The 25294-nt window shown below is 42.7% G+C and overlaps 2 protein-coding genes and 1 pseudogene across 2 annotated transcripts; 1 reads left to right on the top strand and 2 right to left on the bottom strand.

The window, feature by feature from the left end:
• Window positions 1-283: 283 nt before the first annotated feature.
• LOC125009228 (interferon-induced protein with tetratricopeptide repeats 1B-like) lies at window positions 284-3334 on the bottom strand. Its single transcript, XM_047586965.1, has 2 exons — window positions 3270-3334; window positions 284-1631 (listed from the first exon to the last, which is right to left on the bottom strand). Exons 1-2 carry the CDS (start codon window positions 3275-3277, stop codon window positions 284-286), a joined length of 1356 nt encoding a protein of 451 aa, XP_047442921.1. The 5' UTR covers window positions 3278-3334.
• Window positions 3335-5348: 2014 nt separating this feature from the next.
• Window positions 5349-16000, bottom strand: LOC125009227 (annotated as a pseudogene).
• A 24-nt stretch (window positions 16001-16024) lies between these two features.
• Window positions 16025-25105, top strand: trmt1l (tRNA methyltransferase 1-like). Its single transcript, XM_047587889.1, has 16 exons — window positions 16025-16125; window positions 17073-17180; window positions 17276-17338; window positions 19073-19186; window positions 19473-19537; window positions 19943-20099; window positions 20267-20387; window positions 20471-20550; window positions 21616-21868; window positions 22142-22354; window positions 22538-22728; window positions 23454-23520; window positions 23732-23895; window positions 23993-24055; window positions 24169-24295; window positions 24825-25105. Exons 1-16 carry the CDS (start codon window positions 16080-16082, stop codon window positions 24997-24999), a joined length of 2007 nt encoding a protein of 668 aa, XP_047443845.1. The 5' UTR covers window positions 16025-16079; the 3' UTR covers window positions 25000-25105.
• The last annotated feature ends 189 nt before the right edge of the window (window positions 25106-25294 follow it).

Here is a 25294-nt window from a genome sequence, read left to right as displayed (position 1 = left end):
TCACAAACATTCAGTATCTGATTGTTCTTAGGTTAAGATCTGCCCTGGATAAGGTTAACATGTATTGTTTTTTTGTTTTTTTTTTGTCTTTTTGTTTTTCGCAGCAGTAAACTGTTAAAGTGCATCAAGGTGCAGTTTGTGCATCATTCAAGTGAGTAGTTAAAGCGTCACCAGAACAAACCAAACAATCTTTTAGATATCTATTTAAACATCTATTTGGATGTAGAGTATAGAAAAGATCTGCTCCGTTATATGTTAATCCAACTACACAGGGTCTTTTAGATTAGGTGGTTCCATTAAAAGCTTGAACAGGATCATAGTCCTGCAGGTTTTCCAGAAACTCCTGGATCTCCCTGCACCGTCGGTTCTTGCTTCGTCTTGTGTTATTCGCTAACATTTTGATGCTGTTCTCCCGGGCGGAGGTCTGGTGAGGTATCTGTGCAGCCATCATGTGATAATCTGTTGACATGTCGTACTCTCGGCAGTTGTAGTACAAGTGTTTGGCGTAGAAGTTGTAGAGCATCTGTTTATCTAAGTCCTCCAGGTCCTGCTCCAGCAGCTCCTGGTAGATCTGATTCGCTTTGTGGACGGCCTCTCTCGACTTGGCGTAAATATTAGCGAGGCCGATCTTCTTCAACAGAGCAGAGTCGGGATAAAGTGAGATCACATCACTGTAGAGACTGGTGGCTCTGTCCATCATGCTTTGTTGGGGCGTTGGGAGCGTGCCTTTCCCATTAATGATCCTCCATTTGTAGCAGAGCGCTGCACACCACGTCAGGTAGCGATCGTCTGGATGCTTCCTCAGAGCCTCCTCTGCCAGATTAATGGCGTCATCATAAGAAATGTGTTCCTTGTAGAGCCTCAGTATTGGTTTAATGCCACTGTAGCTGCCGACTGGATTCATTAAAATCTTTTCAGCCAGCTCATGAATCTCATCCTTTATGTCTTCTCCTTCCTTTGCCTTTTGCTCGAGACAATAAATGGTGAGGTAAATGTTCTCTGGATCCTTCTCCTTCGCTGCTCGTAGTTTCTCCAAGATGTCGGTGCTCAGAATCATCTCGTGGTTGAAAGAGCTCACCAACCCCAGGACGTAGCTGGTCTGCCACTCCACCATGTCCGGCTGCATCCTGATGGCTCTCTGGAAATAATCTGCAGCTTGTTTCTTCGCGTCTTTGCCAAAGTGCAGCAGGGTCCAGGCCTTTTCAGCGTAGACCTCTGGGTGGAGCTCGTCCTCGGATGGAGATGGGTACTCCTTCATGAGGGCGTCCACCTTTGACAGGTAAGACTCACTCTCCTCATCCTCACCCAGGTAGTGGTGCAGCCAAGCCAGGTTCCCATAGTTCACCAACAACCAGGGACCCTCATCTGAGTCCCCCTTCCTAATCTGATGGAAAGCCTCGGTGGCCTTGCTGAGGAAACTCCGGGCCTCTTCAACTAATCCCATGTGATAGTGGACGAACCCCTGCAGGTTGTAAACATGACCCAGCCAGAAGTTTCTTTCATCAGTGCCGATGTCCTTCAGTTTGTCTCTGAGACGGACAATGATGGACTTTCCAAAGACCAGGTCCCAGGTGAAGTGGCTCTGCAGGGCGTCCAGTCTGGACTCCAGGGTCGACTTAGTCTCAGCAGCACTGATGGAAAAACATTATAAACAAGAGCAACGTCAAAATAATCTGCTCTAAAACGTAGTGAAGAGCATTAAGAGGCAGCAATGGATGAGGAGATAAACTGACAACACTGAAATGAGATAGATAGATAGATAGATAGATAGATAGATAGATAGATAGATAGATAGATAGATAGATAGATAGATAGATAGATAGATAGATAGATAGATAGATAGATAGATAGATAGATGGTGCATGCTTTAAGTAAAACCCACACTAACAATCTAGTCTACAGTACGTTAATTTGACTCAGGCAGGCAGCTCATTAGTCGATGGCTACTACAGCTAGCATAAGGCTAGCGTTGGAACAGACCAGTGAGATGTCGGATGCACTACTTGGAAGTTCTGGATATATTTGCCCGACATCTTAACCGAGACATTTTTCATTGGAATTCTGAGGAAACTGACCTAAAGGCAGCGTATAAGCTGAACAGAAGAGGTCCAAAAACAGACCCCTGAGGAACGCCACATGACATAACCGCAGACATAATTTGGTCGGATTCTTAAGAAAATCAGAAATTGGTCAGATACCAACCAAATGGGCAACAAATCAACCATAATAAGATAAGATAAGATAAGATAAGATAAGATAAGATAAGATAAGATAAGATAAGATAAGATAAGACTTTATTCATCCCACAATGGGGAAATTCTTGTCAACAGCAGCAGAGACACTCAGCATCACAGACAACGCACATACTGGTCGACTAAAGAATGAAATATATGAATATCAAAACATATATAAAAAGCTATATTACAACAAACAAGGCAGTGTTCCAGTTAGAAAGTGGGTATGCTTATAAATATATGTATATGTTCACATATCTCCTATTGGTTAATATATAGTCTAAATTAAAAACCCTAAAGAATTAAATGATTACAGGCCAATAACATTTACCTCTCTGGTAAAGAAAACATTTGAAAAAATCCTTAGGGATCCAAAAGACGTTGAATAAAGGCAACTGGACTCGTAGAATTCTGCAGAGTCTTTCTGGATTACCATGACCTGGATGACTGAGAACCTTCACAGACACAATGACTAGACAAACCGAGAGGCTAGGGCGTGGAGGATGCTGCGCTCTTCATCCTAAATAACAGTGAGCAAGCATCATGAACGAACCAAACCCCATGCCAGACTTTTATTAGTTGATTTTAGTTCTGCTTTTAACGAGATGTAATTTCACACTTTATTCGAAAGGCTGACATCTCATTTCTACCTGATCAGACTTTAATGATTATTTCATTTATTTAGATCTACTTATTTTAACTAACAGACTGAGCGCACTTTGGAAAATACGAGTGGACAGAATATTGTTCCACCCTGATTCTGTACTTTGCAGTGAATTTGTTATCATGCCCTCAGGTCGGAGGTAAATGTGACGGTTCTGAAAACAAACTACGTTTCATATCATCTCGTCAGCATTAAGGCTGCTAAATGCACATATGTGGAATGAACTTTTAAATATTTCTCCCGCTGCTGCGCCCTCACTGGCTGTCGATGCTCCACTGAGGACGTTAATTCTCTGGACTCATTCCCAATGTAAGAGGCCTTGAGTTTGAGATGTGTGGGGAAAAAAAATAATTAAAGAAGAGGCTCCTCACCTCATCATCCAGCTGTTCCTGTCAATATTAACGTCTCTGTCTGTTGTTGTTGTTTTGAGGTGAACGCATCTGGATCCAGACGCTTTTTTCTTTTGACAGCGCTGCGCACCGAGACGCACACGAGCAGATCAAAACTTCAGGATCCTCCACAGAGACAAGACAAGATCCGAGTCCACCTGGATGAGCGTAAAAAAAAAGAAAAAGAAAGAAAGATAGAAAAGAGGAGGCTCAATGTTCCTCGTTCGTGTCGTTGCAGCCTGAGTTTCGATTTGGACGAACGATAATCTGAAGAATGAAAAGTCATCCCTGAAACAGTCAGACCTGATTTAAAGTCGCAGTTTAATATCGGCACAAATTACATGATGCAAAGCAGAGAGAATATTTTAACTATATTTCTTTAAGGACTGAACAATAAGGTGTTATTAGGATTATTTACATATTGTCTCAAAATTACTCTTTGTTTGTTTAAAAAGATAAGAAACTTGACATTTTTCATATACTTTAATTAACTAATCAATTTAGTTCTATAAAATTCCTCAAAAAAATTACCGTCAGTCTTGGTTGGTCTCTAAGAGTTATAGAAGTTCTTTTTCCAGATCCTGTAGTTATTATATTTGATTTATATGAGATTTGGTAAACTATTAAATTCAAGAAGTTTTTCCTTTAATTAACACATTAAACTAGATAAAAATATCTATATTAACAGGACATGTAAGTCTTTTAAGATGCTGTAATTAAACCTAAAAAAAAAACTGCTCTACACCCAGATATTTTAACTGACCATAGAAGAATTTCCAACCTCCCTTTTATTTCTAAAAATAAAAAAAAAAAAAAAAGATTGTTGCCAATTAGTTGTGTGAACATTTAAAATTTAAACAGGAATGGTTTGTTTGAAGAGTTTCACTCAGGTTTCAGAGCTCATCATAGAACAGAATCAGCTCTGGTTAAAGTTACCAATGATGTCCTCATGGCTTCAGACTGTGGACTTGTCTTTGTACTTGTCCTCCTCAATCTGTCAGACCAGGACTCAGACACAGAGACAGTTATGGTTGAAACTGTCTTTATTGAAGGAACAAAAAAATCACTCCTGATGGAGGCAAAAAACAACGGAAAACAAAAAACACAACCAAAGATGCCCGATCAAACACACCAAATAAAACCCACTTCAGAAGGAGGGAAACAAAACTCTTTCGCTGAAAGGCAAAAGATAAAAACGACCAAAGTCACCAGGAAAACTTAGCTTTGGCATAAACAAGGTCTTGAAAGGACGGCGAGCGTAAAACAAAACACTCAGGTAAAGGACAAAGGGAGACGCAGACTATATATACACACATACTGGTAATGGAACAGATGTAAACAATCAGAAATCAGATAAGACCAGAGGACAGTTACATTTCAAAATAAAGTCACGAGACAAGAATGGGAACATGAAAAAACTCACCCACGTTGTAACACAATCTTAGTGATCACAATATTTTACTGCAGAGACTTGAAAGCATGATCAAATTAGACTGTTTTAAATCCATCCTGTTACACAAATTCCAGTTTATCCATGTACCTTTTATTCATACAAAAGTAAACTATGGAGTTCCTCAGGGTTCTGTGCTAGGACCAATATTATTCACATTATACATGCATAAACTTCCATTGCTACGCAGATGATACGCAGCTATATTTATACATGAAACCAGATGAAACTAATCAGCTGGTTAAACTCCAAGCACCTTAAAGACATAAAGGCCTGGATGACCTGTAATTTTCTACTTTTAAACTCAGACAAAACTGAAGTTATTGTATTTGGCTCTAGACATGTCAGAGATTCATTATCTAGTCACCTGCTCTTGTTGGATGGCGTTACCTTGGCCTCCAGTACTACTGTGAAAAACCTTGGAGTTATATTTGACCAGGATATGTCCTTTAATTCTCACATAAAGCAGGTGACCAGGACTGCTTTCTTTCACCTTCGTAATATCATCAAAATTAGGAGCATCCTTTCCCAGAGTGATGCGGAAAAACTAGTTCATGCATTTGTGTCTTCCAGATCTGGATTATTGTAACTTGTTACTGTCTGGCTCCAAATACTCTTTAAAAAGCCTCCAATTGATTCAAAATGCTGCAGCAAAAACACTGACAGGAATTAGCAAGAGAGATCATATTACTCCAGTTCCTCATTACATAGAAGGTCCTGAAAGGCCTAGCTCCATCGTACCCTAACTCTCTGTCATTGTACCATATCATCCCAACAGATCACTTCAATTTCAAACTGCAGGACTATTTATAGTTCCTAGAGTTTCTAAAAGTAGAATGGGAGGTAGAGCCTTCAGCTATCAGGCTCCTCTCCTGTGGAACCAGCTCCCAGTTTGGGTTCAGGAGGCAGACACCGTCTCTATGTTTAAGGTGAGTTTTTTAGCTTCGTGCTGTCTCTGGAGGTTTTACGCTGGTTTTCGTAAAGTATCTTGAGACAATTTGTATTTTTATTAACACTATATAAATGAAACTGAATTGAATTGAGACACGTAAAGTGTTACCGGGATTTTTTTTTTATATCAGCAGGAAACTATTAAAGTGCATCAATGTGCAAGTTGTGCATCATTTAATTGTGTAACAGCGGCACTATTTATTCTCTAGTTAGAGTTAAAGTTAAAGAGTAGTTAAAGTGTCACCAGAACAAACCAAAAAGGCTTTTAGATATCTATTTAAAACATTAATGGGACGTTTGGATGTAAAACAAAAGCAGAAGCTCAACATTTTTATCTAAAATTCACATTACTACAAACATCCCCTTTATTCTGCTGTTATTAGACGTTACTTCAAGTAAACAGTTTTGTGTTTTAGTTTGGGCTGGTTCCAGGATCATAGTCCTGCAGGTTTTTCAGAAACTCCTGGATGTCACTGCACCGTCGGTTCTTTCTTCGTTTTTGGATCTTCTCCAACTCTTTGATGCTGTTCTCACGGAAGAAGCTCTGGTGAGGTATCTCTGCTGCCTTCATGAGATAATCTATCGACATGCTGCGCTCGTTGCGGTCAAAGAGCAAGTATCTGGCGTAGCGGTAGTAGAGCATCTGTTTATCCATCAGCTCCATCTCCTCTTCCAGCAGCTCCTGGTAGATCTGCTCTGCTTTGTGCATGCCCTCACTTGATTTGGCATAGATGCTGGCCAGGTCGATGTTCTTCACCAGAGCAGAGTTGGGATAAAGCGAGATCAGGTCCTTGTGGAGATCGATGGCTCTGTCCATCATGCTTTTCCTTGGGAGTGTGTCCTTGTCAAAAATGATCTTCCATTTGTAGCAGAGCGCTGCACACCTCTTCAGGTAGCGATCGTCTGGATGCTTCCTCAGAGCCTCCTCTGCCAGATTAATGGCGTCATCGTAGGAGATGTGTTGGCCGTAGAGCCTCAGTATTGCTTTAATGCCACTGTAGCTGCCAACAGGATTCATTGAAATCTTTTCAGCCAGCTCACGAGCTTCATCCTTTATCTCCTCTGTGTCTTCTACTTCCTTTCTTTCCTTTCTGTCCCTTGCTTTTTGCTCAAGACATTGAACAGCGAGGTACAGGTTCTCTGGATCCTTCTCCTTTGCTTCTCGTAGTTTCTCCAAGAGGCCTCCGCTTACGCCCGTCTCGTGCTTGGAGGCGTTCACCAACCCCAGGACATAGCTGGTCTGCCACTCCACCATGTCCGGCTGCATCCTGATGGCTCTCTGGAAATAATCTGCAGCTTGTTTCTTCTGGTCTTTGCCAAAGTTCAGTAGGGTCCAGGCCTTTTCAGCGTAGACCTCTGGGTGGAGCTCGTCCTGGATGGAGATGGGTACTCCTTCATGAGGGCGTCCACCTTTGACAGGTAAGACTCACTCTCCTCCTCCTCATCCAGGTAGTGGTGCAGCCAAGCCAGGTTCCCATAGTTCACCAACAACCAGGGACCCTCATCTGAGTCCCCCTTCCTAATCTGATGGAAAGCCTCGGTGGCCTTGCTGAGGAAACTCTGGGCCTCTTCAGCTAATCCCATGTGATAGTGGACAAACCCCTGCAGGTTGTAAACATGACCCAGCCAGATGTTCCTTTCATCGGTGCCGATGTCCTTCAGCGTGTCCATGAGACGGACAAGGATGGACTTTCCAAAGACCAGGTCCCAGGTGAAGTGGCTCTGCAGGGCGTCCAGTCTGGACTCCAGGGTCGACTTAGTCTCAGCAGCACTGATGGAAAAACATTATAAACAAGAGTAATGTTAAAATAATCTGCTCTAAAACGTAGTGAAGAGCATAAAGAGGCAGCAGTAGATGAGCTCATCATGCATCAGATCAATTCTAGGACTCAAGAACTTCATCCACCAGGACGTCAGGAAGATCCACTCTCTCCCTGTTCTGCTCCCTGCACACACTCACTCAGGACCCTAAAGTACATTTTAAGTTATTGCACTGTAGTTATTTAAGGAAATACATTTCTCCTCTGTATGTATTGCACATATACACTATATTTTTGACCACACATTTGTGAGGTCAGACACTGATGTTGAAGGAGAAGGTCTGGTTCACATCACATCTTCATCTCATTCATCCCAAAGATGTTCTATGGGGTTGAGGTCAGGACTCTGTGCAGGCCAGTCCAGTTCTTCCTCATCCAGGTCTTTATGGACCTTGCTTTGGGCTTTGGTGTTCAGTCATGTTGGAACAGGAAGGGGGTCATCTCTATGCTGGTCCAAAATGCCTTGGTGTGTTGAAGCATTTGGAGTTTCTTTCACTGGAACTCAGGGGCCAAGTCCAGCTCCTGAACAACAACCCCACATGATAGCCCTGCCTTCCCTTTGTTCCCTGCCCACATCTCTGATCCTGACCTGGTTGCTACGTCTTTCCGGCCTCCCGGTCGGACCCGCCCCCCAAATTGAACAACAATTAACATTACACCAATTAAAGAAGGGGGATGGCTGGAGCCTGGAGCAGATCCTTGCTGAGTTGGGTTTGCAAGGTGTTCAATTTTCCACTTAATCCTGGGTTAGTAACACTGCACATCTGATCCATTATTAACCCGGTGTTTGTGCTGCCTTGCCGTGCCTCACCTGCCTACCTACGACCAGTGTTGGGGGTAACGCGCTACAAAAGTAACGCATTAACGTAATATATTACGTTTAGGCAGTAACAGAGTAATATAACGCGTTACTGCCTATATTTTAGTAATATTATTACAGTTACTGAGTCCGGTAACACGTTACAATCCGAGCTGTCGCACAGATGGAGGGTTCGAAAAAACAACAACAGCCGTAAATAAAGAGGAGAAGAAGACGGTTTTAAATCACCCCCCAACAACTGAACGTTTTCTAAGTGGTTACACTTCGCACTATTTTCATTTTGTAATGCCTTGTCCTAAATATTTATTTTGGTGAAAGTAACTAAAAAGTAATAAGTAACTTATTACTCCACACAGAAGGTAATATTGTAAAGAAACGTATTACTCTCAAATGCAAGTAACTTGTAATATGAAATATATTACATTTTGGAAGTAACTTGCCCAACACTGCCTACGACTGTGAAGCACACACGTTGGGGTTATCATTTCATTACATTTCATTTCATTATCTGTACATTTTTTCCACTTCCGTGTTCCATAATGTTCCAGCTTTTAAACTGAGAAGCCTCAGTTCAGAGGTCACGTTGTTCAGACTTCCAGTGTAAATGTAGCCGCCTGTGTCTGTGCCTGCACAGTCTAATCAGAGATACTCTATATAAGACTGAACCGTCTTTGGTCTAATTAGCGAGCTGGTGTTTTTTGAGACAAAAAGAGAAAACGAGAAGAGAAAGAAAATAACCCAAGAGTTTTTTTCAAACTATGTAAATATCCTGTTGCCTGTTGACTTTCCCAGATGTGGCAAATATTTGCTTAGTAATATTATGTAGCTCGTCTCACAATAATAAGAAGGCATTAGGACTTACCTGGAGTAGGATAAATGTAAAATAGGCTGTAGGTGAATGGGCCATCAATATCGTTTCATTTAACGTGTGAATTTCATTTCACATTTCATGCCATGACTATACCTATTCATATGACTCTGTTGTTTAAGTGTATACTAAGTATAAATAAGTATAAGTGTTTTCATACACATTGTTATGCTTATACTCATTTACATGAAGGCAGAGTGTGAATCATTTCATTTTGTTATTACTTTTTGCACATAGGTTCTTTGCTTCTTGTCAAAATACAGTTCACGTTTCTGTGCTGACAATAAGACTCTTCGTCCTGCTGAGATCAGCAAATGTTAAAATAAAAATGTGCAGGAGTCATAAAGTTTTGGTGTGTGACTGACATACGAGAAAATAACTTTTTTTGTCCAGTTTTTGGGTCCTCACCTCCACAATAATCCTGACAACTTTCCTTCTCTAAACCTTTGTAAGAAACAGTAATGGATTAAAGAAGAAGCTCCTCACCTCATCATCCAGCTGTTCCTGTCAATACTAACGTCTCTGTCTGTTGTTGTAGTAAATGTTGTTATGAGGTGAACTCATGTGGATCCAGACGCTTTTTTCTTTTGGCACCGAGACGCACACGAACAGATCAACACTTGAGACTTTTTAGGAGCCGAATGAAAGAAACATCAATGAAAGAACAAGACCCGAGTCGACCTGGAAGAAAAAAAAATAAATAAAAAAGAGCCGGGCAGGACGTTAGTGTGTTCGTGACGTTGTAGCCCGAGTTTCGATTTCGACGAAAGCAAACCTAAAGAGTGAAGACTCATCGATGACACAGAAATAACTGATTTAAAGTCACAGGTTCTTATCTGCACAAATGTATTGCATGATTTAAAAACAGAGACAATATTTTAACTATATTTTTTAAGAACTGCACATTAAGGTGTTATTATTTCTGGATCCAGATGCTTTTTTTCTTTTGGATCAGCGCTGCGCACCGAGACGCACACGAACAGATCAAGACTTGAGACTTTTTTAGAAGCCGAACGAAAGAAAGATAAATGAAAGAACAAGATTCGAGTCAAAAAAAAAAAAAGAAAGAAAGAAAGAAAGAAAGAAAGAAAAGGAGGCTCAAGGTTCCTCGTTCGTGTCGTTGCAGCCTGAGTTTCGATTTGGACGAACGATAATCTGAAGAATGAAAAGTCATCCCTGAAACAGTCAGACCTGATTTAAAGTCGTAGTTTAATATCGGCATAAATTACATGATGCAAAGCAGAGAGAATATTTTAACTATATTTCTTGAAGGACTGAACAATAAGGTGTTATTAGGATTATTTACATATTGTCTTAAAATTACTATTTGTTTGTTTAAAAAGATAAGAAAATACTTAAATTTGAGATTTTTTATATACTTTTAATCAACTAATCAATTTAATTCTATAAAATTCCTCACAAAAAAAATACAGTCAGTCTTGGTTGGTCCCTAAGAGTTGTAGGAGTTCTTTTTCCAGATCTCTTATTATATTTGTTTAGATTTGGTAAACTACTAAATTCAAGGAGGTTTTTCCTTTAATTAACACCTCCATATTAAACTAGTCCTCCTCGATGTGTCAGACCAGGACTCAGACACAGAGACAGTTATGGTTGAAACTGACTTTATTGAAAGAACAAAAAAATCACTCCTGACGGAGGCAAAAAACAACAGATGTAAACAATCAGAAATCAGATAAGACCAGAGGAGAGTTACATTTCAAAATAAAGTCACGAGACAAGAATGCAAACAAGAAAAAACCTCACCCACGTTGTAACACAATCTTAGTGATCACAATATTTTACTGCAGAGACTCGAAATCATGATCAAATTAGACTGTTTTAAATCCATTCCAAAAGTAAGCTATGGAGTTCCTCAGGGTTCTGTGCTGGGACCAATATTATTCACATTATACATGCATAAACTTCCATTGCTACGCAGATGATACGCAGCTATATTTATCCATGAAACCAGATGAAACTTATCAGCTGGTTAAACTCCAAGCGCCTTAAAGACATAAAGGCTTGGATGACCTGTAATTTTCTACTTTTAAATGCAGACAAACCCAAAGTTATTGTATTTGGCTCTAAACATGTCAGAGATTCATTATCTAATCACCTGGTTTCGTTGGATGGCGTTACCTTGGCCTCCAGTACTACTGTGAAAAACCTTGGTGTTATATTTGACCAGGATATGTCCTTTGATTCTCACATAAAGCAGGTGACCAGGACTGCTTTCTTTCACCTTCGTAATATCATCAAAATTAGGAGCATCCTTTCCCAGAGTGATGCGGAAAAACTAGTTCATGCATTTGTGTTTTTCAGATCTGGATTATTGTAACTTGTTACTGTCTGGCTCCAAATACTCTTAAAAAAGCCTCCAATTGATTCAAAATGCTGCAGCAAAAACATTGACAGGAATTAGCAAGAGAGATCATATTACTCCAGTTCCTCATTACATAGAAGGTCCTGAAAGGCCTAGCTCCATCGTACCCTAACTCTCTGTCATTGTACCATATCATCCCAACAGATCACTTCAATTTCAAACTGCAGGACTATTTATAGTTCCTAGAGTTTCTAAAAGTAGAATGGGAGGTAGAGCCTTCAGCTATCAGGCTCCTCTCCTGTGGAATCAGCTCCCAGTTTGGGTTCAGGAGGCAGACACAGTCTCTACGTTTAAGGTCAGATTGAATTGAATTGAGACACGTAAATTGTTACCGGGATTTTTTTTTTATATCAGCAGCAAACTAAGTGCATCAAGGTGCAATTTGTGCATCGTTTAATTGTGTAACAGCGGCACTATTTATTCTCTAGTTAGAGTTAAAGTTAAAGAGTAGTTAAAGTGTCACCAGAACAAACCAAAACATGCTTTTAGATATCTATTTAAAACATTAATGGGACGTTTGGATGTAAAACAAAAGCAGAAGCTCAACATTTTTGTCTAAAATTCACATTACTACAAACATTATTCTACTGTTATTAGATGTTACTTCAAGTAAACAGTTTTGTTCTTGAGTTTGGTTCCATTGAAAGCTTGAACAGGATCATAGTCCTGCAGGTTTTCCAGAAACTCCTGGATCTCGTTGCACCGTCGGTTCTTTCTTCGTCTCAGGATATTCTCCAACTCTTTGATGCTGTTCTCACGGAAGAAGGAAGGTTGAGGTATCTCAGCTGCCTTCATGAGATAATCTATTGACTTGCTGCTGTCAACATGGTCGAACATCAAGTGTTTGGAGTAGCGGTTGTAGAGCATCTGTTTATCCATCAGCTCCATGTCCTCATCCAGCAGCTCCTGGTAGATCTGCTCTGCTTTGTGCATGGTCTGACTTGACTTTCCGTAAATATTAGCGAGGTCCATCTTCTTCACCAGAGCAGAGTCGGGATAAAGTGAGATCACGTCCCTGTGGAGATCGATGGCTCTGTCCATCATGCTTGCGTTGGGAGTGTGTCCTTGTCAAAAATTATCTTCCATCTGTAGCAGAGCGCTGCACACCTCTTCAGGTAGCGATCGTCTGGATGCTTCCTCAGAGCCTCCTCTGCCAGATTAATGGCGTCATCGTAGGAGAAGTGTTGCTTGTAGAGCCTCAGTATTGCTTTAATGCCACTGTAGCTGCCGATAGGATTCATTGAAATCTTTTCTGCCAGCTCACGAGCTTCATCCTTTATCTCCTCTGTGTCTTCTACTTCCTTTCTTTCCTTTCCATCCCTTGCTTTTTGCTCAGTACATTGAACAGCGAGGTACATGTTCTCTGGATCCTTCTCCTTTGCTGCTCGTAGTTTCTCCAAGAGGTCGGCGCTCACGCCCGTCTTGTGCTTGGAGGCGTTCACCAACCCCAGGACATAGCTGGTCTGCCACTCCACCACGTCCGGCTGCATCCTGATGGCTCTCTGGAAATAATCTGCAGCTTGTTTCTTCTCGTCTTTGCCAAAGTTCAGCAGGGTCCAGGCCTTTTCAGCGTAGACCTCTGGGTGGAGCTCGGCCTCGGATGGAGATGGGTACTCCTTCATGAGGGTGTCCACCTTTGACAGGTAAGACTCACTCTCCTCCTCCTCACCCAGGTAGTGGTGCAGCCAAGCCAGGTTCCCATAGTTCACCAACAACCAGGGACCCTCATCTGAGTCCCCCTTCCTAATCTGATGGAAAGCCTCGGTGGCCTTGCTGAGGAAACTCCGGGCCTCTTCAACTAATCCCATGTGATAGTGGACAAACCCCTGCAGGTTGTAAACATGACCCAGCCAGAAGTTTCTTTCATCTGTACCGATGTCCTTCAGTTTGTCCCTGAGACGGACAAATATGGACTTTCCAAAGACCAGGTCCCAGGTGAAGTGGCTCTGCAGGGCGTCCAGTCTGGACTCCAGGGTCGACTTAGTCTCAGCAGCACTGATGGAAAAACATTAAAAACAAGAATAATGTTAAAATAATCTGCTCTAAAACGTAGTGAAGAGCATAAAGAGGCAGCAGTAGATGAGCTCATCATGCATCAGATCAATTCTAGGACTCAAGAACTTCATCCACCAGGACGTCAGGAAGATCCACTCTCTCCCTGTTCTGCTCCCTGCACACACTCACTCAGGACCCTAAAGTACATTTTAAGTTGTTGCACTGTAGTTATTTAAGGAAATAAATTTCTCCTCTGTATGTATTGCACATATACACTATATTGCCAAAAGTATTCTCTCACCTGCCTCTACACACATGAATTTAAGGAACATGGTTTAGGAGCGTGTTGATGGGAACATTTGTGAGGTCAGACATTGATGTTGGAGGAGAAGGTCTGACTCACATCACATCTTCATCTAATTAATCCAGGTGTTCTACGGGGTTGAGGTCAGGACTGTTGTTGTTTGTGCACTGGTGATCAGTCATGTTCGTACAGGAAGGGGGTCTTCTCCAAACTGTTCTCATGAAGTTGGGAGCGTGCAATTGTCAAAAATCTGTTGGTGTGCTGGAGCATTCAGAGTCCAGAGTTCCTTTCACTGGAATTAAAAGCTCCTTTCACACTGCGCGAAATCCTGCGCTGTCACAGGTCGTCACAGGTCTTTTCAGCTGTGTGGTGATATGGTTGCCACAGCATTTCTTCCCGGGCCGAATGTCCATGCAATCGACCCAGAAATCTTGCGGCCTGGCTAGCCTTCAGTGTGAAACGCATGCTGCATCATCCTGCTAAATAACCCAATGATGTTGTTGTTCCTGCCTTGCGTTTGTCACTGTGCAGTCAGCTTGTCAGCTTGTCATTGTGTAATGATGACGTCAACACAATGACGTACAAGAGGGAGGACAAAAACCGGCAGGCAACTCTCACAGCGGTTAGACCTGTGACTTCAGGCAGTCAGAAAACCCACCAAGGTGGGTCAATCCTGGTCAGAAAATCCTGTGACAACATGGTATTTTCAGTGTGAAAGTGGTATAATAGGCCCCCTCCACTAAGCTCCACCCTCGGTCCAGTGCAGTCAGACCAGCAGCGTTCTCCTGGGAACCTCCAGATCCAGACTGGTCCATCAGATTTCCAGATGTCCAAACATCACCACGCTCTGCATGGACCGTGGTGATGTTTGGCTGGGATGCAGGTTCTGGGCCATGGAAACCCATTCATGAAGCTCTGTGTCTGCGCTCTGCTCTGGAGATAGTCTGAAGCTAAACATGAAGTCTGGAGACTCTCTGTGACCTCACTATGATGAGGTCTGACACTTCAATGGCTTCCACTTTGTTATAAAACCACTGACAGAGACTGGTCACAGGTGGCATCCTATCACAGAACCACACTGCGATTCACAGAGAATTCACTGAATTCAGTCATTTGGATGGTAAGCAAATATCTGTGGCAATACAGTGTATTTCCAAATTCACAATAAAGCTGACTGTGCAATGTTAAGAAATTCTGAGTGGAACTAAGCAGGAAGAAAATGGGGGGTGAACAGGAGATGATAAAGAGAGAAAAAGGAAAGAAATGAAATAAAAGAATAACTCACTCAGAATAAATCACATTTATAATACTTTTCATAACATTTTCTGTCTCTAAGCCTTTGTAAGAAACAGTAATGGATTAAAGAAGAAGCTCCTCACCTCATCATCCAGCTGTTCCTGTCGATAGTAACGTCTCTGCCTGTTGTTGTTGTTGTTTTGAGGTGAACTCATCCGGATCCAGACGCTTTTTTCTTTTGGCACCGAGACGCACACGAACAGATCAAGACTTGAGACTGTTTTAGGAGCCGAATGAAAGAAACATCAATGAAAGAACAAGATCCGAGTCGATCTGGAAGGAAAAGGGAAGTTCGAGGTTTCACGCTTGCGTCGTTGTAGCCTGAGTTTCGATTTCAATGAAAGGAAACCTGATGAATCAAAAGTCATCACTGAAACATGAATGAACTGAAAGGCGCAGTTTAATATCTGCACAAATTCATTGCACGATGCAAAACAGAGGATATTTTAACTATATTTCTTCAAGGACTGCACATTAAGGTGTTATTTGGATTATTTACATATTGTCTTTGAATTTCGATCTGAAACTTTTAGTATACGTTTAATTAATTAACCAATTTAATTCTGTAAAATTCCTCACAAAACAGAAGAGAGTAAATACAGCCGGTCTTTGTCAGTCTCGAAGACTTGGAGAAGTTATTTTCCCAGATCTTGTAATTTTTACATTTTGTTAATATTTGTTAAAAATAAACTTCGCCGAATTATCCATAAAGTGTTTGTTTTTTTCTCTATACCAGTTTAGTGTGCTCGCAACTATCACTAAGTGACTTTAATAATAAAGAAAACTTAAAAATGAGGTAATTCTCGGGGAGTTCTGACGACTTCTGTCCATTACTACATCCAAAAATTACGCACTTTACGTAAAGGACGTCGAAGCGTTTCCTGCGTACGTCGCTGTAGTTCGTAATGGCGGACGCTGTTCAGCTACACCAGGAGGACGTCGATATCAAACGTAAGTACAGCGCTGCCGTTTTGCGTTTGTTCGCTACTTTTAACACCAAAAAGGGCGATATAAATTGCACTTACGGTATGTTTGAGCGCCGCTCAGTGAATCCTCGGAGATTTTGAGTTTGTAACTGCGGAACAGGACCAGGGCCTCACCACGGAGCTCCGCCATAGGACCTAAATAGTCAACAACAATAGCGATAAAAGGGCTGGAGCTACTATTAGCTCTATTAGCCTAGCCAGCAGCTACGGCCGCTAGCGTGGTTGTCTTCGTGGGGGTTTCCTCGAGCTTTGTGCTGCGGTTTTAGTTGACACGGTCTCATCACGGAGCTGCACCGCAGGGCCGCTCAGTTCGGACGATTCAAAGTCTCCGTTACCGACGGTTTGAACGTTAGACCGATAAATACCGAAAATGAAACGTGTTGTTGTTTAAAAAAATATAAAATGAATAATCGTGGCCGAAGATGGGCCGGATGTTTAAACCGAGAGAAAAGATGGTGTTTTCTGTTTTTTATTCTTAGAGATACTGAGGTCGTGGGTTCGAATCCACCTGCACACGAAACGTTTTCACCTGAAACTAAAAATTAGACATTGATGAAAAGTAAAAATAATTAAATAAATATGTAAATATATTTGTTATTATTACATAATAAATAATATTTTATTGTTGTAGCATTAATATTAACACAAATAATAATAATAATACAGTAACTATTATTTAAATGCAATTTTTGTTATTGATTTGCAGTTGTAGTAGTGTTCATCTTATTAATAAAATAATAACATTCATTAAAGTTAAATTAAACATTAAATAGTATTTAATATTCAAATTAATACAACTATTTCTTGATGATAATCAAAAATGTAACATTACTAATATTCTATATGGGAACGTTTCAAAATTTACTGCACAAAATAAGATGAATGTTTTCATTTTCCTGTTGCTCTCTGAAGGTGGAGAAGGTGGAGATGCACCTTCGTCTGCAGGTGAAGCTCCAGAGCCGATGGAGAAGGATGAAGCCGCTGCAGACAGTGACACCAAACCCTCCACCACCACCACAGGTGATTTAACAGAAGCTGCTTGCGTCTGTTTTTATGCGGCACTCGCTCAGAGAATGCAGGTAAAATAGAAACAAATGTCCTTGTCTCCAAAACAGAGAGACACGTCTCCATCCAGACTAAACTGGAAGGCCTCGAGACGCTGGTCGACCTCAACGGTGGTGAGTTCAGCAAGTCTTCTTGTGTTTATTTTAATTGTTCTTTGGGACACGTTTGACTTGTTCTTTAGGACACTATAGTGTGTTACATACAGTAGGGGAAATAAGTATTTGATCCCCTGCTGAATTTGTAAGTTTGCCCACTTCCATAGAAATGATCAGACTCTGGTTTTTATGGTTGTTTACTGGTTACGGGTATAGACAGAATATCAATCGAAAATGCATAAAAAACACACAATCTAAAAGTTATAAATTGTTATGTATTTTATTAAGGGAAATAAGTATTTGATCCCCAACAATTCACTTAGAATTCAGGCTCCTACAGATTGGCTGGTGCGCATGTGGCACGGAGCTGTGCTCAGTCAACTAATTACCAATACTCCTGATCTTAACTCGTCATGTATATAAAGCACACCTGCTCTAAGAATCAGTTTCTTACATTCCAACTTCTACAGCACCATGGGCAAGACCAAAGAGCTGTCAAAAGATGTCAGGGACAAGATTGTAGACCTGCACAAGGCTGGTATAGGTTACAAAACCATCAGCAAAAGGCTTGGTGAGAAGGTGACAACTATTGGTGCCATTATTCGCAAGTGGAAGACCCATAAAAGGACCATCAACTGTCCTCGGTCTGGAGCTCCCCGCAAAATCTCGCCTCATGGAGTGAGGATGATGATGAGAAAGGTGAGGGAGCAGCCTAAAACAACACGGCGGGAGCTTGTTAATGATCTGGAAGCAGTTGGGACCTCCGTCACCAAGAAAACAGTTGGCAACACACTGCGCCGTTATGGATTGAACTCTTGCAGTGCCCGCAAGGTCCCCCTGCTCAAGAAGGCACATGTACAGGCCCGCCTTAAGTTTGCCAGTGAACATCTAAATGACTCAGAGAAGGCTTGGGAGAAAGTGCTGTGGTCTGACGAAACCAAAGTTGAGCTATTTGGCATTAACTCGACCCGCCGTGTTTGGAGGATGAAAAAACGTGAGTATGACCCAAAGAACACCATACCCACGGTTAAGCATGGAGGTGGAAACATCATGTTTTGGGGCTGTTTTTCAGCAAAGGGTACAGGGCAACTTCACCGCATTATGGGGCCAATGAATGCAGCCATGTACTGTAACATCTTGGACAAAAACCTTCTTTCCTCAGCAAGAACACTGAAGATGCCTCGTGGGTGGGTTTTCCAACATGACAATGACCCAAAACATACTGCCAGGACAACAAAGGAGTGGCTCAAGAAGAAGCATATTAAGGTCATGGAGTGGCCTAGTCAGTCTCCAGACCTTAACCCGATCGAAAACCTGTGGAGGGAGCTGAAGCTCCGAGTTTCCAAGAGGCAGCCAAGAAACTTGAAGGATTTAGAGACTGTCTGTAAAGATGAATGGGCCAAAATCCCTCCTGCGCTGTGTGCAAACCTGGTGACCAACTACAAGAAACGTCTCATCGCTGTGCTTGCCAACAAAGGTTTCTCTACAAAGTACTGACTTGTGTTGTGCTTGGGGATCAAATACTTATTTCCCTTAATAAAATACATAACAATTTATAACTTTTAGATTGTGTGTTTTTTTATGCATTTTCGATTGATATTCTGTCTATACCCATAACCAGTAAACAACCATAAAAACCAGAGTCTGATCATTTCTATGGAAGTGGGCAAACTTACAAATTCAGCAGGGGATCAAATACTTATTTCCCCCACTGTATAATGTGATTTTCTCTTTATATTTTTCGTTCTCCAGCCGGCAGGAAGTCATGTCCCCTGTGTCCCGAGGAGAAGTTCAAAGCCTGTTACAGCCACAAACTCCGCCGACACCTGCAGAACCTGCACTGGAAAGTCTACGTGGAGTTTGAAGGTGGAACGAGGCTTCTTTACATTTACATAGTTTCCAGGTTGTGGAGCTGCACAGGAAAGAAGTACGAAGCGTTTAGCTTTCCCTTCATGGGACGAGGAGGATGCACGTCTCTAAATTAAAAACATACAAGGACAGAAACTCAGCTCCAACCAATATAGAAAGTTACAAGGCGTTTCTGAATCTGAGGGGACAGCTCCAGATTCAGAAACGTCTTCTAATCGCCTAATGATGATGATGATGAAGATGATGATGATGATGATGATGAAGCTTTGCTGACTCTTGACAGGCCAGAGGATGTGCATCTGCCACCTGCCCTGCAGAAACCTGAAGCCCGGCCTCAGTGGAGATCAGGTGAGACGTTTAACACACTTTGACTCTGTTTCAATATTTAATCAAATCCAACAACAACTGACATAAAATTCCAATTTTATTATGTTTTTATGACCTTCTGTGGTTCTTTAGAGTCTGTCCACATGATTCTACATCAACTACAAACCACAAGGAGACTGGACCAACAGACTCTGAATCATATATTACTTGTCTGTCTCCATCTAGTGGTGTAATGGTGCTACTACATGTGACCAACATGTAGTAGCACCATGTATATTTGTCTGGATCGTATAATGAGCTCAATGGTAGAATGTGATGAGAAATAGTCCAGGTCTGGACCAGGTCTGGTTCAGAATGAGACCAGGGTCACGGTTTAAGAAGTTAATCCTCAGCTCTGTGGATCTTTTTTATTTTTTTTATGTGCAGGCGTCGGGGAGACATGTGGCTCACTACCACTGTGTGGTTTGTTCAGTCACCATCGCACGAAAAACCGACATGGTCAGCCACCTGAAACGCCACGTCAACAAAGGAGAGACGGAGGCCAGCTACTCCGGGAGCTCAGACGTAGCGTTTGAAGAGCCGAGTAAGAAAAGCTGGTGTTAAAAGATGCTCAAGATGAGATATAACTGAAGAAAATGAACAGCTGATGCCTCTAAAATGTCGCCTGTGCAGAATTTCTTTCTGTCTTCTTTCAGCTTTTCTGCACAAATACACCAACTAACCCTTTTTTTCCCCCCTGTGCCTCTGCAGCTCCGTCCGGTCAGGCCTTTGAAATCATGAAGGAGCTGGGGACGAACGTGCAGCTGCTCCCGAACCACACCACGCCGCAGAAGAGCGACACCTACTTCAACCGCAAGATGAAGACCAACAGGTGGAGAAAGACGAACAGAGCGGAGGCGCGAACACGACGACTCCCCTCGGGAAGAGTTTCTCATAGTTTCTGTGTGTTTTCAGGCAGCTGGTGTTTTGCTCGCTGGCCGCTCTGGCCGAGGAGAGGAACCCTCTCGAGTGTCTGGATGCTTTCGGAGCCACAGGTGAGAAATGACAACGACGAGTAAAACCACAACGCTGAGCTGGTTCCTGCAGAAGCAGCTGAGTCAGATCAGATTTGAGAGTTTGCACTGACTCATGTCTTTTGCAGTGACACTGAATATCTTTGGATTTGACTCTGTTAGACACAAGAGGTTATTTAAGAAGAATAAGAACAAGAATATTTGGCATGTAGGAGGTTTTCTGCACCGTTAAAGGACACGTGCCTCCTGTCCAGGTTTTGTCCTGAGAGCTGAACAAACTGCAGCTCAAGAAAACTCACGACATGAGTGGAAAACATCAACAAGTTGATCAAACTTGGAAAAATGTCTCTGATCTTCTTGCAGCTCTTTTCTGTATTTGCAGGTTTTATTATTGTGTTGAGCTCTCGACCAACGTACTAAGGTTAGAGGTGATAAATAAATAACAGATGGATAAAAACTAGCAGCAGATTAAAGACCTTTGTCTTACTCAGTATTTGGCTGTAGAACACGTGGGTCGGGATTAAAACTCTTTTCCACCAGAGACAAACAAACGGTTCTTCTGAAACGGCGCCAGATTTTAAAGAATGTGACGAGCAAGTTGAACAGAATATTCATTTAAATAATATAAATACAATTAAGACTAAGAAATAAATGAACCAATATAACTCAGTGTGTGGGGTCTGTCAGGCATCACAGACGCTACATCTCTGCTCTTTTAATAAAATGCTATGCTAATGCTAATAATATGTGTGGTCAGATGCTGAATCTAATTCCAGGTGTTTCCTCCTTGTTGCATCTTTAGAGGTGAAGTCCAGACAAACTTTAACAAACGTTTGGTCTCAGACGTGTTGAAGCTTCACTTCCATCCATGCAGCTGTAGAGCTAAGGAGGCTAAGCTAATTAAACACTCACTAGCACCAGATCAGTCTGGTTACTACCGTTAGCATCAGCACCGTTAGCATTGTGGAGAGTATCGGTACACATCCCTACCTGTTGTCTCCTAAAATGAAGGCAAAGTGATGCTAAATAATGATCCTGTAAAGCGGAACCTTCAGGGCAGTTTAATGTAAAGTGAGTCTCTCTCAGGCATCATGGGGCTCCAGTGGGCGAAGCACCTCCGCAACGCCGTCAAAGTCACCATCACGGACATCAGCGACACCTGCGTCAAGATGATCAAAGAGAACTGTGAGCTCAACCACATCCGGGTGGAGGGAGGCCCGCGAGGCCCCCGGGGGCCCAGCGACGGCGCCGCTGATGCCGACGGGGCGCCCATCGCCACGGTGGAGGTCGCCAAGATGGACGCCAACGTCATCATGCACCTGCGGCCTTTTGACTACATGTAAGTGGGTGAAGACTCCAGCAGGTAGTAGAACAGCACGTTTATTTTTCATGAACATGTTGGAGCTCATTCATGGTCTCGGCCTCTTTTTAAAGACAAGACTCTGAAGTTTCTATCACAAAAGTCAGAATCATTCTAAGTTCTATTGTTCTTGAATAATTACGCAGCGTTTTCTCAAACACAGCTGGTTTCCAGAGCTGTGATTGTCCCGTAAACCATGTTAAAAACAATTTAAAACGTGAAAATAATGAATGAATCCCTCCGATGTTTCAGTCACCTGGATCCGTTCGGCACAGCCGTGAACTACCTGGACGCTGCCTTCAGGAACGTCCGCAATCTGGGCATCATCTCGGTGACGTCCACGGACACGAGTTCACTTTACGCCAAGTCGCCCAACGTCACCCTGCGTCACTACGGCTGCCACATCGTACGCACCGAGTACTACAAGGAGCTGGCGGCCCGCATGGTGGTGGCCACCGTGGCCAGGTACACAAATGTAGTAGTAGTAGTAGTACACCAACCAAGACTCAGCGAATACTTTACTAGTTACATGAAGTTCCTGCCTTCAGACTTTTTTCTGACACATATTCACGCGTTTAATAATTAATCGTGGACAGAAATCTGATGCCGAGGCTGAAATGTGACTCTGTGCCGTTTGGTTTTCTGCAGAGCGGCGGCGCGCTGCAACAAAGGCATCGAGGTTCTGCTGGCGGTGGCGTTGGAGCACTTCGTCCTGGTGGTGGTCAGAGTTCTCCGAGGTCCGACGCAAGCCGACGAGTCGACCAAGAAGCTACGGAAACTGGTGCACTGCCAGTGGTGTGAGGAGAGGGTCTTCCTCAAACTGGGCAACATGGTGGACGGTGAGCGGATATTTAGACCCTTCTCCGCCAGACTAACATCTCCTCCACCAGACTAACATCTCCTCCACCAGACTAACATCTCCTCCACCAGACTAACATCTCCTCCACCAGACTAACATCTTCATCTCCTCCTCCAGACTAACATCTCCTCCACCAGACTAACATCTTCATCTCCTCCTCCAGACTAACATCTCCTCCTCCACCAGACTAACATCTTCTCCTCCAGACTAACATCTCCTCCTCCAGACTAACATCTCCTCCTCCAGACAAACATCTCCTCCACCAGACTAACATCTTCTCCTCCAGACTAACATCTCCTCCTCCAGACTAACATCTCCTCCTCCAGACAAACATCTCCTCCTCCAGACTAACATCTCCACCACCAGACTAACATCTCCTCCTCCAGACTAACATCTCCTGTGTCTTTCCACATGGTTGTAGGAGAAATGAGAAGCTCCTCATTGCATCAGTTGGTCTTAAAGAACTTGTTGAACTAATGATCCACCAGGAGGCGCTGGACTATGAGCTCAGTTACATCCAGGTGGAGGAGACTTTTATTTTAGCCAGACTAAAGAAGGAGAAGAACTTAACATGTGAATTGACTTTGCAGCTTGTTCCTAAATCTGCATCATTTCCTCACGTCATGACGTCAGAGTTCGGACAGAAACTCGTTTTATGTTTTATAGCAAAAAATCCACACAAATGAAATGATTTTTTTGTTCCAGACACGCTGCCCTGTAACTGTCATGGAAGTCTTCCTGGGAAGACGGCGGTTCAGCTCGGACCGCTCTGGTAAGACTCTCTAAAAGTCTCTAGGAACTGTTGGCCATAACATTATGACCACTGACACTGGTGATCTGGATCTCGTGGCTCATGGTCAGTGGTTGGAAGGAAGGAGGGAAGGAGGGAAAGATGCAGAAAGGAAGGAGTGAAAAAACAAAAGGAAGGATGAGGGAAGGATGTTGTGGATGTGTGTGTGAGGTGTTGTTCTGTTTCTGTCCAGGTGTGGCGCTCTGTTCAACACGGGCTTCCTGAGGAGGATGTTGTCGGCGGCGGTGCAGCACAGCATGGACGACATCCAGCCCCTCGTCAAGACCCTGATCTGCGAGTCCGAGTGCACCACCCTCAAGTCTCTGGTCCACGGGCCGTCGGCTCTCACCAACCAGGGTAAGAACACCCCCCATCCTCCCACCCTCACCCCTCCTCCCCTGAGCCCAGTCTCAGGTTCATGTCTTTCATGTGTTCATCGTCCGTTTCTCTACAGTGGAGTGTGGAGTCGTCATCAAGACGCTTCAGAGCGGAGACGAGTCCGGACCCGACCAGTCAGGTACCAACTCATTAATCAGTTACTTTACACATTATAATGAATCCCCTTCATTAAGGTGGGTTTAATGGGTTCAGCTCTGATCTGATGTGCGGCTGTTTGTCCTGTTTGTCCAGGGAAGAGGAAGAGTGGGGAGGAGGCAGCCAGCGTGGTGAAGAAGATGAAGTCTGACGCCTCCATGGAACATCCTCCTTTCTACTACAGCATCCACCGGCACAGCATCAGAGGAATGAACATGCCCAAGTAAGACAGGGGGGAGAAGATTAGACATGTAGAAGAAGAGGGGGAAAAGAAGAAGAAGAAGAATAGGACAAGAGGAAAGAATAAAGATATGAAGGAGAAACGGGATGAAAAGAAAGAGGAGAAATAATATTTAATTAGAAATTAAAAGTCATTTATCGTGAGGCGTTCAGGTGCAGCAGGTTTTCATTCATCTCCTCAGGCACCAGTGGAGCCTACGTTTCCCATAATGCAAATCTGTCAACAGGTAACGAGCTGCTTCTGGGTCACAAACACAAATACAGAAAGAGTTTTTAGTTCTTTCTTTAAATGAAAGCGACGGAAAACGAGGTTAAAGGAAGAGAAGTTTATTTCTGCAAAAAAATGACTCAAAACATCAGACGAGTCCTGAAAGTAGAACAAAGAGAATAAACGAGGAGAAGAAGAAAATGGTGTCACATTTAACAACGTCACTGAGGAAAATAAACATATTTATGATGAGTTTTTCCTTTTTAAACTCTCATTGTCTTTAATCGTCCTGTTTGTGTTTCAGGTTGAACAAGTTCCTCCAGTATTTGACCGAGGACGGGTTCAGGGTGAGCCGGACTCACTTCGACCCGACGGGGGTTCGAACCGACGCCACGCTGGTGCAGTTCAAATCGGTCCTGACCAAGTACAGCGTCCCCACGTACACCACGGCCACGGCCACGCAGACCAGCACACAGTGACACCGGACTCCAGCTCAGCTTATTTATTCCTCCCATCGTCCCTTTTTAAAGACGCGTCTCCTTGTTTTAATGTCGTATGAAAATAAAGTTTTTCTGCTAAACTTGATTCCTGAGTTTATTTGATTAACTTCAGTTTGACTTGAGTCTTTTTTTTTTTAACTGGCATTCGACTCAAATAGAAACAGAGGAATGAATAAAAACGACAAACTCAAAAACAAGAAAAGAACGAGAGGAGAAGAGGAAGACAGGAAACAAAGAGAAGAATGAATATGTGGAAGAAAGGAAGGAAAACAGG

This window comes from Mugil cephalus, chromosome 6 (genome assembly GCF_022458985.1).
Source record: "Mugil cephalus isolate CIBA_MC_2020 chromosome 6, CIBA_Mcephalus_1.1, whole genome shotgun sequence".
In the NCBI taxonomy this organism is placed as follows: Eukaryota; Metazoa; Chordata; class Actinopteri; order Mugiliformes; family Mugilidae; genus Mugil; species Mugil cephalus.
The sequence above is the reverse complement of the archived record's forward strand: the minus strand, read 5'-3'. Positions and strand labels throughout refer to the sequence as shown.

Bases quoted from the DNA above. Each gene is read 5' to 3' on its own strand.
- trmt1l (XM_047587889.1), top strand. From the start codon at position 16,080: ATGGCGGACGCTGTTCAGCTACACCAGGAGGACGTCGATATCAAAC. The intron at 19,538-19,942 runs GTGAGACGTTTA...TTTTATGTGCAG, and splicing joins CCGGCCTCAGTGGAGATCAG to GCGTCGGGGAGACATGTGGC. The intron at 22,729-23,453 runs GTGAGCGGATAT...TTTTTGTTCCAG, and splicing joins ACTGGGCAACATGGTGGACG to ACACGCTGCCCTGTAACTGT.